General features: G+C 38.6%; 1 protein-coding gene across 2 annotated transcripts in view; it reads right to left on the minus strand.

The window, feature by feature from the left end:
* The window catches only part of MACROD2 (mono-ADP ribosylhydrolase 2), a 1,127,318-nt gene that overhangs the window by 12,544 nt on the left and 1,095,796 nt on the right, over positions 1-18,978 (minus strand). For both annotated transcript variants that reach the window (XM_083369818.1, XM_083369817.1), the window contains exons 16-17: positions 6,671-6,757; positions 1,469-1,537 (exon numbers count right to left, since the gene is read on the minus strand). In XM_083369818.1, coding sequence (XP_083225944.1) covers positions 1,476-1,537; positions 6,671-6,757 — 149 coding nt within the window. In that variant the 3' untranslated portion in view covers positions 1,469-1,475. The remainder of the gene's footprint in view (positions 1-1,468; positions 1,538-6,670; positions 6,758-18,978) is intronic.

Genomic DNA, 18,978 nt, shown 5'->3' on the forward strand with positions numbered 1-18,978 from the left:
AATCAGAATGCTGAGAGCAGTTATATTTGTAATGAAAGTAGACTTTGGTTGTAGGGTGTGAGGACAGGCTGATTTGAAGTGGTTTTGCCCCCGGGGGGGTGGGGTCGTGCAAAGAGTTAGGGAGTGTTGATCTTTTCTAAATGTGGAATCTTCTGTAGGTATGGAATTTTTATGAGGGATCTAGGTTGAAGATCTGGTGTTGGTGATTTAGGAGGTTTCCATATCATGATTTATGGGATCTTTTTTCCTGATTGATTTGCCGGTATCAGCTGGCTGCGCATTATTAATTTCAGCTTAAATTTTTATAACCTTCCACATGGGTCAGGAGAGACTTGCCTGTGGAATGTGAGGAAAGGAATGGTGCTTCCAGTGTTATGTTTTGGCTAGCAATGGTGTCATAGAGGTTTTTTTGTTTGTTTGTTTGTTTTTTACCTTCCAACACTGTATTTGGGAATTTGCGTCGGATTCATATTTTTTTGCTTTCAATTTTTTATTAGTTTATCAAAATACAATATAAAATATAAAGGTAAAGGTTCCCCCGCACATGCGTGCTAGTCATTTCCAACTCTAGGGGCCGGTGCTCATCTCCGTTTCAAAGCCGGCATGACTAGACGCCAAAGGTGCATGGAACGCTGTTAACTTCCCACCGTAGTGGTCCCTATTTTTCTACTTGCATTTTTACATGCTTTCGAACTGCTAGGTTGGCAGAAGCTGGGACGAGTAACAGGCGCTCACTCTGTTACGCAGCACTCGGGATTCGATCCGCCAAACTGCCGACCTTCTGATCGACAAGCTCAGCATCTTAACCCACTGAGCCACCGCGTCCCCTTATAATATAAAATACAAAACTATAAAAGAAAATAATGGGGAAATAAGGGAAGGGAAAAGGAAGGGAAAAGTGTAGGGCAGAAGGGTTGGCTTCCAACTCCCTTTGGTACAATAGAATAAAGTAATAGCATAAAACCTCAAACTTTTTTACTTTTATATAATAATATAAACTAGCCATCTCTGTAACATCAAACTTATCTAATTGGCAAAACCCAAAATCAAAGTTTCATTTTTTTTCCACCTTAAGCACAAAGTCCAAAAGCGATTTCCAGACAGACACAGATTCATACACACATTTTACTTTACCTAGAGCAGGGGTAGGCAACCTCGGCTCTTTTATGACTCATGGACTTCAACTCCCAGAATTCCTGAGCCAGCATAGCTGGCTCAGGAATTCTGGGAGTTGAAGTCCATGAGTCATAAAAGAGCCGAGGTTGCCTATCCCTGACCTAGAGATACCACTAGTTTTCTTTGCTATAAAATCTATAAAGATCTTACATGTGGAACAACTTCAATAAAATAGCATAAGGTCTCCTGCTTGAGCAGGGGGTTGGACTATAAAACCTCCAAGGTCCATTCTAACTCTTTTATTCTGTAAAATCTATAGCATATAATGGAAAAGAAGGATGAATTAACTTACCCTGAGATTAATTTTCTGTCTGTGATTGTGTAGGCTCTTCTATGTTTTCAACTTGACTATTCATTTCAACTGAAAACAAAACAGTAAGGTTATTTTTTTGCATTCTTTTTCAGACCGGCACTCTTTCTGAAATTCGGTAATTAAATTGCTGGATTAATTCATCAATTAAGGTTGACTCAGCCTTCCATCCTTCCGAGGTAGGTAAAATGAGGAGCCAGATTGTTGGGGGCAATTAAGCTGACTTTGTAATAATGCCGCTTGGGGTGTGTGTGAAAGCCCTAACAAGCAGGCATATACATAGAATGAAGGCTACTGCTAAGCTTGTAAGCCGCCCTGAGTCTTCGGAGAAGGACGGGATAAAAATGGAATTAAAATAAAAATAAATAAAAAATAAAAAATTGCCTCAGGGGATTTCCAAATCACACTAAAGAAAAATTAATTTGACTGGCTAAATATTTATATTGTTTTAAAGCAAACATTGAAATCATTACAAGAATTTGGGGGTCTTTGGACCTGATTTGAAATAATACATTTGATTTAATCACTGAAATATTTGAGTATCATTTCCACATTAGGAATATGTAGCATTGGAATGTTTTACAGTTTGGCCTTACAAGATTGTAAACATCTGATCTTTCCTCCTCCTGGATCACAGCAGGATTACCTGAGGGCCAAAACCTTTGAATCATGGTTGGTTACACACTGTGCCAGATGTTTAGACAGAATTTGGCATTTTTACCCACCTAACATTCTGGGATTGGCACAGATGTTTTTGTTGGATTGTGTTGAAGGTATTGTCTTTGAAATTGACTGATGGGGAATCTGCCAGTGCCAATGGAGTTCAAGTAGTGCTCCAGCTGTTTTGGACCCAAGACACCTATCATTATTGCTATCTCTGATTTCTTTTGCACAATCTTTGTGTTTCTATTTTTCAAGTCTTTGTATTTTATGATTTTCTCCAGCTCTTTCTCTTCTAGTCTGATGATTATCTGCTCACAACAATTTAAAATCAAAGTTACTAGTTCTTTAGCTGGTATTGATCTTCATATACTTTGGGTTCTTCCCAAGAACCTAGGATGTGATAATGTATCAGCAAAGTATATGTGTACATAAAAGGAGTGTGGCCTTTTGCAACTGACAGATGGACATTTTTGTTAATCTGCAGAGTTTCTATTGCTGTTCATTATTTTTGGAATGGCATCCAGCATGCCAAGAACCATTGAGAGCATCCAGGCTAGTTTATGTCATAAACTTTCAATTTGGATTTTCAGATCTTGATACTTCATGATTATTATAATCAGTTCACAACAGTGTGAAATCACAGCAGTTTTTTAAGCTAGCCTTCATATACATCAAGTTCTTTATTATTCTGGTTCATTGCACAATCAGCCAGATGTTTAGATTAGATTTTTATCTATTTATTGAGGAGTCCTTCCCAAAGGCTTGGGATAGCGAGATGTTGTTTGATGATGTTAAAAGTATCATTGCAGGGTGTAATTTATTTTTATTTTTAATAATAATATAATATTATTATTTTGCATTTGCCCGGATCTAGTAGCTCTTCATTATAAGTACAGGCAACAATTTTTTTCATGTATAATTTGCTTTATATTGGATACTTTTTTCCCCCCTGCAGTACTGCTATTGGATACTTTATGATTGATACACAACTTTATTCAGAGTTGAATTCTATAAGATATCATAGCAAACCTTTCACTGCACCAATCGCACAGTGAAGTGTCTGTGCTGGTAAAATATGCAGAAATTTTTACCCAGAGAACCAGTACCTGGCTGTGAATATGTGTGAAATATAGCAGCAACTCCACTGTCTTAATCAGGAGCATGTTTTCATGGTTGACATGAGTGCGGTCTACATTATTATACTCCTGTTAAGATGACAAACTGATTAGTTGCCCATTTGCACCATAAAAACTAAAGTGCAGGTGGGCATTATAGACAACTAAAGAAATCAAAGATACTATTATAGCTATTAAGGCATCTTAGGCAGTAATTATTTCAGTCAGCAACCATCTATTCTTGGCCTGGAATTGGACTAGCTTGCAGGTGACAATACATTTTTTTTCAAGGATGGCAACTCTAGAACTTTAGTAACCTAAAGATCAAAATCCAATATTTCAGTCAAACTAGTGATTGAATGAAGTGTGTTTATAAGGGCAATTACTTTCCACTTTAATACTGAGATGGCAAAAAGCAGTGATATTCAAAATGTACCTACGTCTTAACCTTTTGAATGAGTATTTCAGGTTCATTTTAATCATAATAGAAAAAAAATAATTCTACACACTCGCACTCCCCACAACATATTATTACAATTTTCTAAATGCAATAAATGGCTGTTATCATGATGCAATTATTTGCCATTAGAAATAGCCATAGAGTACTGTAGAGCAAAAGCTGAGCCTCCTAGATGACTATATAAAGGCCAACATCTCGTCTCTGAGATCTTAATACTACTGAATATACTTTCTTTTGAATTGTTTCTGTAGGGCTGAATGAAATTCTGTATAAAGTCTGAATTATAATAACTTATTCCTATTATACTACTATGGTTATTCTGTGGAAAAAAACTGCTTTTGCACATCCGTAACTGATGCTTGGCATTTCCCTGGAAGGCTCTTGACTGGAAGTTTTGAAATTGCCTGAATAAATTCACACCTGAACTGAAGGTTTGAAAAATAAGAGACAATAGAAGAAAAATTAATATGCTTGTCATATGCTATGAAGCAAATCTGCTTCTGACTCACTGTTGTCATACCAATATACCAGCAAAGATTCTGTTGAATTGCTTGTGAATTATTCATCTATACTTTACTTCCACACTTGCTAGATTAAACCACTTACTGGCATGGCACAGACATTTTCAAACTTAAATGGAACTGCTCTTTCTATAGCTACGCAGAGAAAAAACTATTGTGTTAAAACTGATCCCTGCACCTCAGGTCAAACATTTCACTTGCTGTATTTTCTTCCCACTTAATGAATTAAATCAATACCTGCTTAGTTAGGGGGAAAAATAATACCAGCCGATGATGATAATCTATCCTCGATGTTAAATTTGATTGAACACGTTGGTTCATTCTTTATTTGTGAGCAGCGTGGTGGCCTAGTGCTGAAGATGCGTGCCTCCCACTTGGAAGGTTGAGAGTTCAATCCGAAGTAGGGGCAGATATTTCTCTCTCAGGGAGCAAAGAGAAAATATCTCCTGTGAACTCCACATAGGCATCAGGAAGGGCATCTGTAATTGCCCAGCTCCATTTAGTCACCCCGATTCTACCCCAAATTAAGGGATTACAGTGTTGTAAAAAAGAAAAAAAAGTTAATTCTGATCCATTTAAAATGGAAGTTCTTCCCCCATCAATGATAAAACCAGGGGAAATCAAATCAAATAGGTTCTCAACTTCTGCTATGCTGTGACATGCCCCTCCCCTAATGAATTAATTTCTGTGATACTCCCTAAACAAGGATATTGGTGATGAGAGAACTTTTTATGGTGGCTACCCAAAATGGTAAGCTTGGCATTGCAATCTTTTACCAGTTCTGATGAGACCCCACTCACCTAAGATTCGTCAACATGTGGAGCTGACTTCCCCAAGACTTAGGACTCTGCAGATGATGGGCTCGCTACCTACTTATCTTTCAATGCTGCTGGCCACTCAGAGTTGAATCTGCTGATTTCACATCTTGACTACAATCATATCTCTGTTTGGTGGTATTATTGGGACTCAATCTAGTGCACCCAGCCTTGTATTAATTTCCCAGGCTGAATAAAATGTCCAAGTTGAATGACAACCAATCTGTGCCTCTCCAGATATGCACAACACAAAGCTTTTCTGTTCTGTTGGGACAGGCAATTATTTAAACCAACTGAGAGGCGGTGGATGGAAAAGGAAGTGAGATTTTGCTGGGAATACAGGAAACTGGCTATCATTTGATGCCTTTTATGTATTCAGGTTGCAATGCAAATTCAAACATACAAAGTTTGGGTCATGACATCACGACAGACATTTCTTTATCTTGATGTCCTCATGCTTAGAAACAGATGCCTATGGTAGAAAGTGAGGCAAACCTATTAGCCATTATCAGTGAAGTACATAATCTATGTAATGTGAAAGAAATGGGTATTGGAAATAGTGGACTGTCTGGTTAAGAATCATTTCATTATCTGATAAATGTCTATCACAATTTGTTGTTTGTGTAATGGAATCCTTGAAGCATTGTTATATGGATTTTATTTTTATTTTTTTTAAAAAAATAAAGATCCAAAGACACAAGTAAGGAAAGCAAAGAAGAGGAGGCATGGATTGAAGCTTGCAAGAGTACTTATTCAAATGCTTCAGTCAGAAATAGCAACAACCCAGCCACTTTCAAACAAATATGTACTTATATTCTTGTAGTTCAGCCACTGCGTCATGTCTAAGTCTTTGCAACTCCATGGATCATAGCATGCCAGTGGTGGAATTCAAATATGTGAATAATCCGTTCTTTGTGTGGATGCCATTTCTGGAAGTCCATTCTGGGCCTGGGCAACAAAAAATTAGCTACCGGTTCTGCCGAAGTGGTGCGAACCAGCTGAATCCACCACTGTTTACACTGCCTGAAAGTCTCTAGCTTCACATCATAGTGAACCCTGGTGCCTACACCTCTGTTGTACAGCAAGGCAAACTTAAACAATAAGCCCCAAATGTTGGAATGAGTTAATGAAATCTCACAGGGTTTTGTCTGCAAGATTTAATGCTGACATAGAAAGGTGACTAAAGGGAAGGTTGACATTCTCTACATTCAGTTGGTGCTAATTTTCAATCCTATTACCTTGAGTAGCGATGGACTTGTTCAGAGTGGGACAGGGAGGCAAGAGAGAACAAAAGCATGAAATGAGCTGCTTTTGTGTGCGTTTGCTTTACAGTTGAGTTCTTTGCGACAGTGGAATTTTTGGCTTAGGCAAATTAGTGTCAGTCCCGTGCTTGAGTGCTCAGCCTGAAACCCATTGAAAGTTCAGTTGCATAAGTGAGGGCAGTAAAGCATTCCTTGTGCTTCACAGCTGGGAAGGCTGGCAGCTTGCATAAATCCACACTTTTTGCACACGGCCTTTGAACGAGGTGAGACCACATTCTAAGAAAGGGAGGTGTGTGTTGCTTGCATCCCCCTTCGCCCTCTCCCCCCAAAAGGTCTTGGAAAGCTTACCATCAATACTGGAAATGTTTTCTGTATCACATTGTCCTTCCGGCTGCATGGAATCAATCACCTGTTTTCCTTTCCCTTCCTCTGCACCTGCAGAAGGAGAAAAACAGATGAACAAGGGTAACATCGGATCAATGGACCATTTGGGTTCTCTGTTATTTCCCATCAGCTCTCTGACTGTGGTGAGAATGGTGGCTATTCGGGAAAAGATGAGAGGATTGTGAGGGAGGCCAGATTTCAAAAGGAATTTCTTCAAGAAACGTCTTTTGCAGGGGGCATGATTCAAGCTTCCATCAGCGCCTGGATTTTTTTTTGTCTGCATTGCCAGATTTTCTTTTCCAAGCATTCCTGAAAAATCTCCTTAGAACCACCACTACTATTACCATTATCACTGCAGTCATCATGACCACCACCACCACCACCAATTGCAAAAGGCAGCTTTCCTTGGAAGAGCTTATATCCTACGATGATACCGTTAACACCATCAAACAGCATCTGCCGATGCCAAGTCTTTGAGAAGGACTCAATGGGTGGATAAAAATGCCAAACGCAGTCTGAACATCTGGCTGGCTGTGTGATTTACCATAATAATAAACCTGAAATGGGGACCTAATCAAGTTTTGAAACGTTGCCTCTCTGGAACATTTTAAATAGTACCTGTTCCTAAAAAGTCTGCAACCTTAGCTGCCGCACGCAACCTAGAATTTAAATGTAAGAAAAGGTGCTCGTTGGCAAGCACTCAGCGTTTTGTTATTTGCTGTGCCTCAGGTTGCCGGGGAACTTTGATTGAAACTCTTAACAAAGCTCCAAAATGAACCATGTAGCCAAAGCTCCCTTCCTGCTTTTGGCTGCATACCCTGCCTCTTTACGAATTTTATGATTTCAGATTTTTAAGAGGCCAATTGCTAGCTAATTTCCATGATGGCTCTTCCCCATTTTATGACACATGTAAAGCATGCCAAGCTTACCCAGTGGCTGAGCTAGAGAAGTGAAGCAATTGGTTGCTAAGCAATCATCGGAATTTAGGAAGAGGGAAGCGGTTGCGGTGATTGAACATTTCAAAACATCCGTCTTTAAACACAAATAATACATTCTTTTCCCACAGGCAGGGCTGTGAAAGTATTGAAAGAGCCCCAGTTCCTTGCATCAAGCAAAGGATAATCATGAGGAAACAGGCAGGAAAGGCAAGAGGAAGTGAAACTGAGAATGCCCATTCTTACATAAACCAGCCATTAAAAAGGGGCCCGCACAAAGATCCATTTTTCCAAGGAGCTCAGAGGAGTAGATGAGACTTTCTTGTTCATCCAGTCAAATTTTATGAGAACTCCATGAAAATGTCTTGATGGGCTTCAGAGCTTAAAGGGGATTTTAAACTAGCAGTCCCCGTGTTCTAGACTCTAATTTCCATGCCATTCATTTATCACCAAGAAAAAATAAGGCAATTTAATTAGCAAAATATATGGCCACAAATATTTGATATGTTTGGGATTAAATTTGAATTTATTTTAAAACCATTCAGGGTTCTTTCATTTTTTTATAGATCCCTGGACTTCCTTGTTCTCATCACCTTTTTCTTTCCCTCCCTCATTGTTAGATTACATACAAATGTCACTATTATTAGGCTTTCTTTTTGTAGGGAGATCCTGAAATGACAACTTAGTATGAATAATTAAAATTTCAAGTCTTCTCTGGAGAAATCCATAGGGCAGAAAAAGTTTTCCCCTGGCACTTGTGAAACGGCAGTAGGCCTAAACCTTCCAAAATGTTTTCTTCATCACTGTTGTTCACACTTGGAGGATAAAACATCAATTCTTCAAACATTAGCATTTTTTCCAAAGGGTTTGTCAAGCCAAAAGCCACTGGGTTCATTTAAAGTCATCCAATGAATTTTTATTGTCTATGTGTTTTAATAAAAACTACTGGGATAGTTAGATGAGAAGCAGTTAAAAGCTCTCACTGGAATTGAAGGCCGTACCTCTTTTTATATATTTTTAAAAGTTTGGGCAGGTATGTTTAGATTTGTTTTAATCTAACTGTAATCTTGTTAAAGAAGAGGGAAAAAAGACAGATTTCAGTTGTTTATTACAGAGATTTTTCCAGATATTTCCTATGTAGATTCTTGGAATGCATCCTAAATAGACTAAATAAGTCAGAGTTACCCTGTGGTAAGATGTGTGGCCAATAACTTTAATAATAAATAAATATAATAATATTAACAATAAATAACTTCATGATAACCATGCCTGACAGATCTTATTGCTGCTTTTTCTGAAAGTTTCCTGGGAGCCAATGAAAATGGCATGATGTGAGAGACGGTGCTATCCCTTTTTGAGAACATCCAGCAGCATCAAGACATTTTGAGATCCAGGTATGAGATGTCAGGCAGAACAAAAGCTCACATGAAATTCAAAAGCAAATTTGTTAGGATGATTGTATTCCAGTGCTTTGTTTGTTCACAACAAAGGGATCAGGCAGAGAGTATCTGGCAGCAATCTGAGGAATAATGCTTCAGTTTCTCTCTGCCCAGCATTTCTTGTTTTATGTGCTCAAGTAATAAATAGTTTAACAAGCAAAAGCTTTCAAATAAAGGTTTATTATAGCAGGGTAGGTTTCATCTGATGTGGCAAACAGCAGCTTCAAAGGCTATGATACTTTCAAGACAGTCTTGGATAGCCATGAAATACTTGATGTACATGTTGGATCCTCTCACCAATATTCATTTGCATTTCAACCCTGGAACAAGCCAGATGCAATGTCAGTGCTTTTCATAAGAGCAAAGTAATTATGGCTTGTTTGTCCAACTTCTTATTTTTGCTTTCCCTGAGCTGCAGTTGCCTTATCCTCTGCAAATTAGTTCAGGACTGGATGGAGTATAAATAAGCAAGGCATTAGTCAGGAATCCACAAGTTAATTCTGTACTCTTATTCATACGGAATGAAACATCCCCTCCCCCATCTTTTCAATATGTGGATAATTACATAAAACTAATCATAGCTTATTCATTCAGTTCCATTTTACATCATGCTAAGCCACAGACAAATCACATTATTAGTTTTGCATGATGTGTGAATCAAATCATGGGATTTCTCCTGTCCCATCTTCACCCCTACCGCTACCATTAAGTTATCATGAAGGTTAGAAGTGGTAACTTTTACTGGGACATTTCTTCTAACATTGTTAGAAGTCATTGGGGGAATAAAGCACCATGGACCCTGGCATGGTAGTGTTCTGTACCAGCCTGCTACCGGCCCTGCAGATAAGGCAGGGACAACCCCTTTTACAAGAAGGCAAGAGGCTGGAACTAAGCCTGCCAAATTTATGGATACAAAAGCAAACAAGACACAAACCATGAAACAGGAGCTATTCAAGCAGTTGCCTTCAGCAAACCAGCCCTCCCACGCATTCCCCTTTTATACAGTTCAGGGCGTGGCTTCTCTCTGCCTCCTTCCGAGGTGCCCCATTGCCTTCCTCTGTTTACTCCTGATTGACTGCCTCCTGCGTCGGGCACCCTTGAACAGGGCCAGCTGTGGGTCATCTTCATCCACGCTGTCAGGCTCACACAGCTGGGTCTCCGTCGTGACCAGGTGGGAGGGGCCTGGCTGAGGGCTCTCATCAGCAAGCTCTCCAACCCCCTCAGCAAGCTCTTCAACACCCCCCTCCTCCTCTGAGTCGTCCGACCCAACTGCCGAACCCACAGGCTGACCCTGAATCACAACAGGTAGTGCTTTGGGAATCATATATCATGACCTCTCTCACAGCCATATTACAAAAGGAAAGGAAAAGCAATGTTTGCCTGCTCTGGTACTTTACAGCTACTGTACAGCAAGGCAACTCAGAATAGTCGTGGTTACACAGAGAAGGGCAAAATACCACTCTAATAACTAGTGCAAGGCTTGGGGAATTCCGCATGGGAAAGTTAAAAGCAAATTCAAAGTTAAATCTTGCATTATAATGCTGCAGTGGGTGGCAGGCAAAGAATCTCAATCCGTTGGATCAGCAGGTTTTCCATAAAACGAAAACTCTATTTATATAAATCCTCATTTTGTTCATACTGCCTTACCATGTGGGTGGTTATGGAAGGAAGAACAATAGCAGCATTCATTATACTGACATGCATGTGAAACAGGTATTATCCCCGAGCACTTCTTTCCTGCTGTGTAATAAAACTGTGTGCCACCAAGAAATGAGTCCATTTCACATAAACAGGAGAATCTGATCAAAACAAGAAATGCCTTTCCAAGCATTTTATTCAAAAGGTTTCTCTCTCTCTCTCTCTCTCCCCTGTGCCTCACTCTCTGCCTTTCAATCTTGATTTCTATTGCTTGGAACACAAACAAGATGCACATTTCAAGAGCTCCACAGCCAGAGATGAGAAATACTAGGATGTACTTTGCAAGATACCACTTTCAATTACCATTTCCAATTGCGTTACTGACAGGCTTGATTATCATAAATCATCATGGTTGTATGATATTTCTAGAAAATCAATAGCTAAGACCAACTATGTAATGTATTTTTTAAAACTTCAGTGATGCTGCTTCTGTATAGATTTTTAAATGCTCCATGAAAAGAATTGCTTATAGCCTTAGCTATTTTTTTAAAGAAATATATGTAAATATATCCCATTCACACACAAAATGACAAAAATAGAACCTGAAAATACTCAGTAACTTATCTTTTAACAAAACTGATATGGAGTAGATTTTGTAGCAGAATTTGGTTTCAGACATCTGAGAGTTAATATCTATTGTCTGTAAGAAAATATCTAATTTATTTCCGGCTTTCTCTAAATTGTATTGAATCATATAACATAAAAGCTGGAACTGCACTATTTCTTCTTGTTTCTATCTCTATTGGAGAAAAGCTTACTGAATTTGTGCTGTGTAGAAATCAGAAGCTGAATCTGATTGAAAATGAACACTTTTCATTATCATTTTACAGTACTGTATAACTTAATTATTTGGGATTATTATTTTTATTATGTTTACTCTCTTTGAAAGCACATAGGAGATTGCTGCAAAGTTTCAGCAAGTAAAAACAAATGAAGAAAAAAGAAACAAAATACAAGTGTACGCATTCTTTTCCTGACTATTTTAAGTCCCACGGATAAATGTAAACCAGACTGAAAAATGTTTTGTTTTTTTTACTGAAAGAGCCTCTGAGGCTGAAGTAGGCAATCGCCTCACCCTTTCCCCCCACACTTTGCTATAGTCTGAAATAAATCAACTTCCAGCATTTAAGAAATAGCAGTCTAAAAGAAATCTCAGGTGCATCAGCATATTCTCAAATTGATTATGATTTGATGCCAGAAGAGGATCTGGGGTTGATTCTAGAAAATTTGAGCAGGAGGACACACGTGGACAAGATCTCATGCAGAGTCGTGAGAAGACCTGGTGCTATCTTGGCTCAAACTATTCTAAAGTTATAGACAACCTTCCAAGAAGAGTTATAAGACTACTGAAGAGAATAGGCTATTGTAGCGGCTTAGCAGAGCCTATAGGATAGAGGCATAAGCTACTTTAGATATTACTGATTTTTTTCTCTTTCATCTGAGATACTACTAACCACCTCTCCCAATTATGTGCCATTGCAAAGCTGTCTTTTCAATTCCTTCATCCAAGACAAAGATAAAGATGTTGAGATGCAGCAAGCCTACTAATGGCCCACTTCCCTCCAAGTTTTTAGTGGGCTTATTAATGAGAAGTCTTTGGTTGCAATCATTCAGCCACATGTGAATTCATACAAAAGTAGGGTCACTTGGCCAATATTGTATCATGTTATGAAGGAGAATACTATGAGACACTCCAGAAAAGACTTTGCTGAAGTCCAAGTATACTATATATAATATTTTCTTCAAAGTTACTAAGTTAAGTACTATATCAAAAAAGGAGATAAGGTTAGTCTGACACAATATATTTGTGGCAAAGCAGCACTGGCTCCTATTAATTGTGGTATGCCCATTCAAATGCTCACATACATGCTGCTTAATAATCAATTTGAGGATCTTTCTCTATATAAATATCAATAGGTATGTAATTTACTAGATCATCCTTCTTCCAGTTTTTGAAGATGGGGATTTGTTCTTTTCTAGTCTTCCAAGGGCTCTCAAAGTTTATCTTAATTGTGGGAGTGATATACCCTTGCAGCTGGTCATAGGTTCAGGGTAAATTTGCTTAAATTTTTGGAGATAATAAACTGGCCCTAATGGAGAATGGATTTTTATTTCTTCTACCCTTGGTTCCCCAATTTTGTAGTGTGTTAAGAAAGAGATTGCAAACTTGTAAACTGCCTTCCCCATTTCTTTTTGAGAGAAATAACATTGGAGAACCTAGAATGAGTGAAGAAAGAAATGGATGGTTCTGTCTGCTAAAATGTACTGTCATCTTAGCAGCATAAAACTGATGCACTCTTTTCTGAAAGATGGGGCATGACAGCAAAGAAAAGATTTGGCATGGTCTTATGACTGATGCAGCCATTATGTGTGTCGTGCTTATGGAATAAATGCTGTTGGGATCTGTAGCTCTGTTGCATGACACAAAGAATGACAGATATAAGTTCAAATCTCTTAACCATTCTCTTCTCAGCACAAAATTCTCTTCCTTAGCTACAGAGAAAAATCTAACTTTACTAGGCTATTGAAACTCAAAGCTATTTAAAACAACTCTTACCAGAAGAATGTACTGCGTACTGAGAGGAGAAGAAAGGGCACATCTTTCCCCTTTACGTGACTGACCTGCATTTATTAATTACCAGTAGCGCTTCTTCCCTAACCAGTCATATACCAATCTGCATCTTAAATTTGTTTCTTCTAATTAGGCACTACTCTAAAAGAAAAGGGCAGATATTCCTTAAATGACAAGACAAATTTGTCACCTACAGAAAATAAATGACAAAGGTTTCATCATGCCTTAGTTACCTCAACTTGTCTTCTTGCTGAGAATAATTTCTATAGCACTGCAATTTTCACTGGACCAAACTGAAGGATATATTTTTATCACATCACTGGTGGATATTTGCTAATATTAATGGCAATCTTTCGCATGGGTCGTTTCCTGCTGCCTTTTCAATAGCACTGTGATGGTGATGCCGAGACAGAAGTTCTCTGTAATACCACAGTGATCGCACTTATTCTGACACCTACAGGTACATACATTTCTCCTCCTTTTTTTCCTTTATTAAAAGTATTTTAGTACTTTTTATTTTTCCCTGTGCATGTCGTTCTGAACTGTAAGCTGCCCTACAAGGTGGCGTGCAAAACCCATTCTAGAACTCTCAAAGAATTCTCAATGCTAACCATGAAACCATTCCAACATTTAAAGAAACACTCAGGAGTTAATGGTTTGGGAAGGTCTGCATAAAAGGATGGATCATTTAAAAGATGCCTAAAATGCAATACTGAAGTGCAGAATGGAGACTGAGCCACAGCATAGATCCCACTGCAGAGAAGGCTAAATGTTAATGCTTCTGTGTCACCCCAAACACCAATTGCAAGGAGAACAGGATTTTTCCTGAATACTGTAGATACCTGGAAGGCTGATATAATTGAATTCATTCTTTAAACTAAGCTGTCTTCAGCTGCTGAGGGCAATAAAACATTGTGAATTTGGCTCAATAGCAGACTAGCAGTTAGTGCAAATCTCACTACACATATAGTGTGGCACCCCACTCAGAAAGATGCAGTGCTTATTTACAGCTTCCAGACCATCTGTAAGGACAACTTCTTGTACAACCCATTGTGGTAATCTGATCTTCCAAGTTCCAAGTGCTCCATCTCTATGCAAATTTATAGTAGGCATTACTATTACAGGAAGGGACGTGGTGGCCAGTGGGTTAGGACGCTGAGCTTGTCGATCAGAAGGTCGGCAGTTTGGCGGGTCAAATCCCGAGTGCCACATAACAGAGTGAGCGCCTGTTACTCGTCCCAGCTTCTGCCAACCTAGCAGTTCGAAAGCACGTAAAAATGCAAGTAGAAAAATAGGGACCGCTACGGTGGGAAGGTAACAGCGTTCCGTGCGCCTTTGGCGTCTAGTCATGCTGGCCACATGACCACGGAGACGTCCTCGGACAAGCGCTGGCTCTTCGGCTTTGAAATGGAGATGAGCACCGGCCCCTAGAGTCAGAAACGACTAGCACCCATGTGCGGGGGAACCTTTACCTTTACCTTTTACTATTACAGAGGTTACCTCTGCAGCAAGGCAGTTCTACAAAGGATGTATCGTAAGTAATTCTTCTTGTTCTCAGGGTTAGAAACTTCTGACCTATAGAGTTTCCATCCAACTGGGATTCCCTTTAAGTTTATTGCCCTGCAGCCAATCTACTACGGTACACAAGTACTGTATTGGATTATATTATTGCTTCTCCTGATTCAGATGATATAGAGAATTAGATCTGAAAATCATTAACAAAATTTTGATTCCTAATTTCAAATCTCCCAGTATTAGAAGTAGAATAACAACATCAAGATTTTGATAGTCAAAATCCCCCAATGCTATTTTATGGAATCTGTTTCTTAGACAGTGGAGGGAGCTGCAGAACTCCAATATTTAATTCAGGGACTTGACTTGGGAGAATACCTTACTAAGTGATATAAAAAAGCCATTAAGAGTATATGTAAAAATAATATGTAAAAAAACTGCATTCCTTCTATACTTCTCCATAAAGATCATCCAACCAGAATATAGAACACTAATCTCATTCAGTTTGAAAAATTTTGGTGGGACAGTTATTCAAGAATGTGATAGTGACAGCAGTATTATTAAACTCTATGGTACCCTCACTGGCATGCAATAGTGAGAAATATGTACTAATATATGTTCTATTAGACTTGTTTTAATTGTAGTGCATGACAATAGAGCTTTTAGCCTTAATTTAAGTTAGTATGAGCTGCAGGAACCATTCAATTTATCTTTGACTTAGAATCAATTAGCAAATGCTTATTAGCATTCCCTAATAGATAAGGTTAAGGGACGCGGTGGCTCAGTGGGTTAGGACGCTGAGCTTGTCGATCTGAAGGTTGGCAGTTTGGCGGGTCAAATCCCGAGTGCCGCATAGCAGAGTGAGTGCCTGTTACTCGTCCCAGCTTCTGCCAACCTAGCAGTTCGAAAGCACGTAAAAATGCAAGTAGAAAAATAGGGACCACTATGGTGGGAAGGTAACAGCGTTCCGTGCTCCTTTGGCATCTAGTCATGCTGGCCACATGACCATGGATACGTCCTCGGACAAGCGCTGGCTCTTCGGCTTTGAAACAGAGATGAGCACCGGCCCCTAGAGTCAGAAACGACTAGCATGCGTGTGTGGGGGAACCTTTACCTTTACCTTTAATAGATAAGGTTACCTGTAGAAAAAAACTTTAAGAACAACACATACATTTTATAGGGCCACTGAATGAGGACCCAGATTGTTGGGGGCAATAAGCTAACTTTGTAATAATGCCGCTTGGGGGGTGGGGTGAAAGCCCTAATAAGCAGGCATATACATAGAATGAAGGCTATTGCTAAGCACATTGGTTTGTGCTTTAAATTGTAAGCTGCCCTGAGTCTTCGGAGGAGGGCGGGATATAAATGGGATTAAAAAAAAAGAATGGTATTTATCGTTTGTATATGTATGTATATATGTATACACAGATACCAAACAGAACATATTCCACAGTTCCAATTGGTTGTATTTCACCTTGATCAACCAGTGACTTTTGAACAGAGAAGGGTGAAAAAGAAAAGAATATGGAACTGAACGAGAACTTAACTTATGGTAACCTAAGCTTGTCTGTTTCAGTAGCAACAAAGTTCTGGATTCTGGAGAAAGGCATAATTCTTAAAAAACAGAGACATTCATGAATTAATCCAGTCATATTTAAATAGCACACTGACTTTTGGAAGTAAATACTGTATGCATATTGAGGTTTTCTTTTGGATCATTCTGCAGGATGATAAAAAAACTGGTCTGTTGGTAAAAGGAAGAACTAGGTAAGGGCCCACTGGTTCCTATTTTGTCCAGAATTCTTTGTATTCCAGGCTATAAAATTAGAACCAGGCATAATGCTGTTCATCTTACACTGTATTTGTTTATTCTTACAAAACCTGCATGGGGAATCACATAATTGAACAAACACCCCATGCCCCAGTTAGCTTCATAAAATAAGATAAATAATAAACTTCAACTTACTTTAAGAGTAATGAGATTACTGCCTGGAGCTTGGCTTGGAAGCTGAAATGCTCAAAAACACACTGCTAAAGAGCAAATTTTGGAGCTTGGCAGCAACCAGAAAAGGCGCAACCAGTGGTGGGATTCAAATATGTGAACAACAGGTTCTCTGTGTGGATGCCACTTCCAAAAGTCCATTCTAGGCCTGGGCAACAAAAAATTAGCTACTGGTTCTGCCAAACTGGTGTGAACTGGCTGAATCCCACCACTGGGCGCAACCCCGCTGAGGCAGCACCTCCTTCCATTTTGTGCAAGAACTTTTTGAAAGGAGCAGAGTTGTATGCCACTTTACAGACTTTGAGAGTTTTTCTTGTTTTAAGGACTGAATATTAAAGACATAATTTACATTGCTACATCAATTTGCAAGGCGTTGGAAGTTACAGTTAACCCGCAGCAATAGCCTATTGGGGAAGGTGTGTACCACAATAGAGCATTCTGTACAGTTACTTGCCATGCCATTGTATATCCAGTCCTGCTTGAGTGTGTGTGTGAAGAAACACATTTCTCTATCTTTATATATCTTCTGTATTTTCTCTGTTTCACATATCTTTCTGGATATCTTCATGACTATAGAGTACAGCAATTGCCACCATTGATTTTTTGGGGAAATTTTCAAACCACAGAAGGCGGCCATTTTAATTCACCTAAATTGTGGTGCATGAGTAGTGCTATGATTCGTTGTCATTCTGAGTAAAAAAAAACAAGATAACAACCAGACATTAAGGGAATCACTGTTATGTTATAGAATGATTCACTTCTAAACTGCTACATTTTAGGAAGATTAAGATGATTGATGACTGATTAGATGTCATTCTCACAATGATTTCTTCAATCTCGTAGTTGGTTGTAATGTAAAAAAAATCTTCTTTAATCTATAACCCATTTCACTAAAAATCTTGAATATGGGACAATGTAAGCCAGTGGTTAAGGAATTAAGACTGCTGGCCAATTGAAGAATCCTTAATTAACTATCTGTTTCAGCTTAATACGTGACAAAGAAGGGCAAAACAAGTAATCAATGCTGTAGACACTGAAGCTCAGCAAAATTCAGTGAGGAATATCTTCTCATAGCAAACATCCATAAACTTGGAAACATACTGCAAAATGTTAGACCCTGCATTCATTCTTTTAATTAAATAAACTCTTCCTATATGTATAAGAGCCAACAAAACAGATCAGCCACTGGCCATTAATTGTAAAGCTAAAGTGTTGGTGCACACAGAGAATGGCTCAGAATCCAACTTCCAATCCTTATTACAGTTGCGCAGTGCGAATTGGAAAATATTTTTTTTCTGGAGTATATTCAGCTGGGAATAGGTTTGCAGCTCAAGAAAATAAGCTTATAAATGGCTTCATAGCTAGTTGATTTTTCAGGTGGCTTGAATTTTATATAAAAAAATTAAAGACAGAAGGCAATTTGAAAGTGAGAGAAACCACACTCAAATAATCACAAATAACCCTCAGGCACCATTACATAAACACCTTCCTATTAAAAGCATGTATAACCAAGGATATCTTTAAGACTGTTGTTATAGACAAGACTAATTCAACCCACAGTGACTAACAGGTATACCATAAGCCTCTTGCTTTGCAAACTCACACAATCCTTTCTAGATATAACATTTTAATATTTAAAAAGCAGTGATTTACACCCCTGAATAAAGCAAAATTGGTAATGACCATTTCTCACATCTCTTTCAGAGTTTTCTCTTCTTACAGCAATTCATTTAAAGAAGAAATCACCTCTTCTTCTTTATGTAAGCCCTTATTTCCATTCTAATGCTCTCTAAATAACTTATTTGATACTGTTTCAGTACTAGCCAAACAAACCATCTTTCAGCTTCTTTTCTTCAGTATTAGCCAAGTTAAAGAATAAGATATGGAGCCAAGTTGGGACACCTGGCTAGAAACTAGGAGAATGGGAGATTTTAGGCAGAAAAGCTGACTTCTCTCAGCTTTAGGTAGCTGGCAATGACAAACTACTTCCAAATACCTTGCCAAGAAAACTGTAGGGCCAATTCAGGCAGTTGCCAGGAATCAACTCAAAGGCCCAAAACAAAACAAAAATATTAATATTATGAATTTATAAACACACGTAGAGATGCAAGCTA

This window comes from Vipera ursinii (assembly GCF_947247035.1).
Source record: "Vipera ursinii genome assembly, chromosome: 1".
NCBI lineage: Eukaryota > Metazoa > Chordata > Lepidosauria > Squamata > Viperidae > Vipera > Vipera ursinii.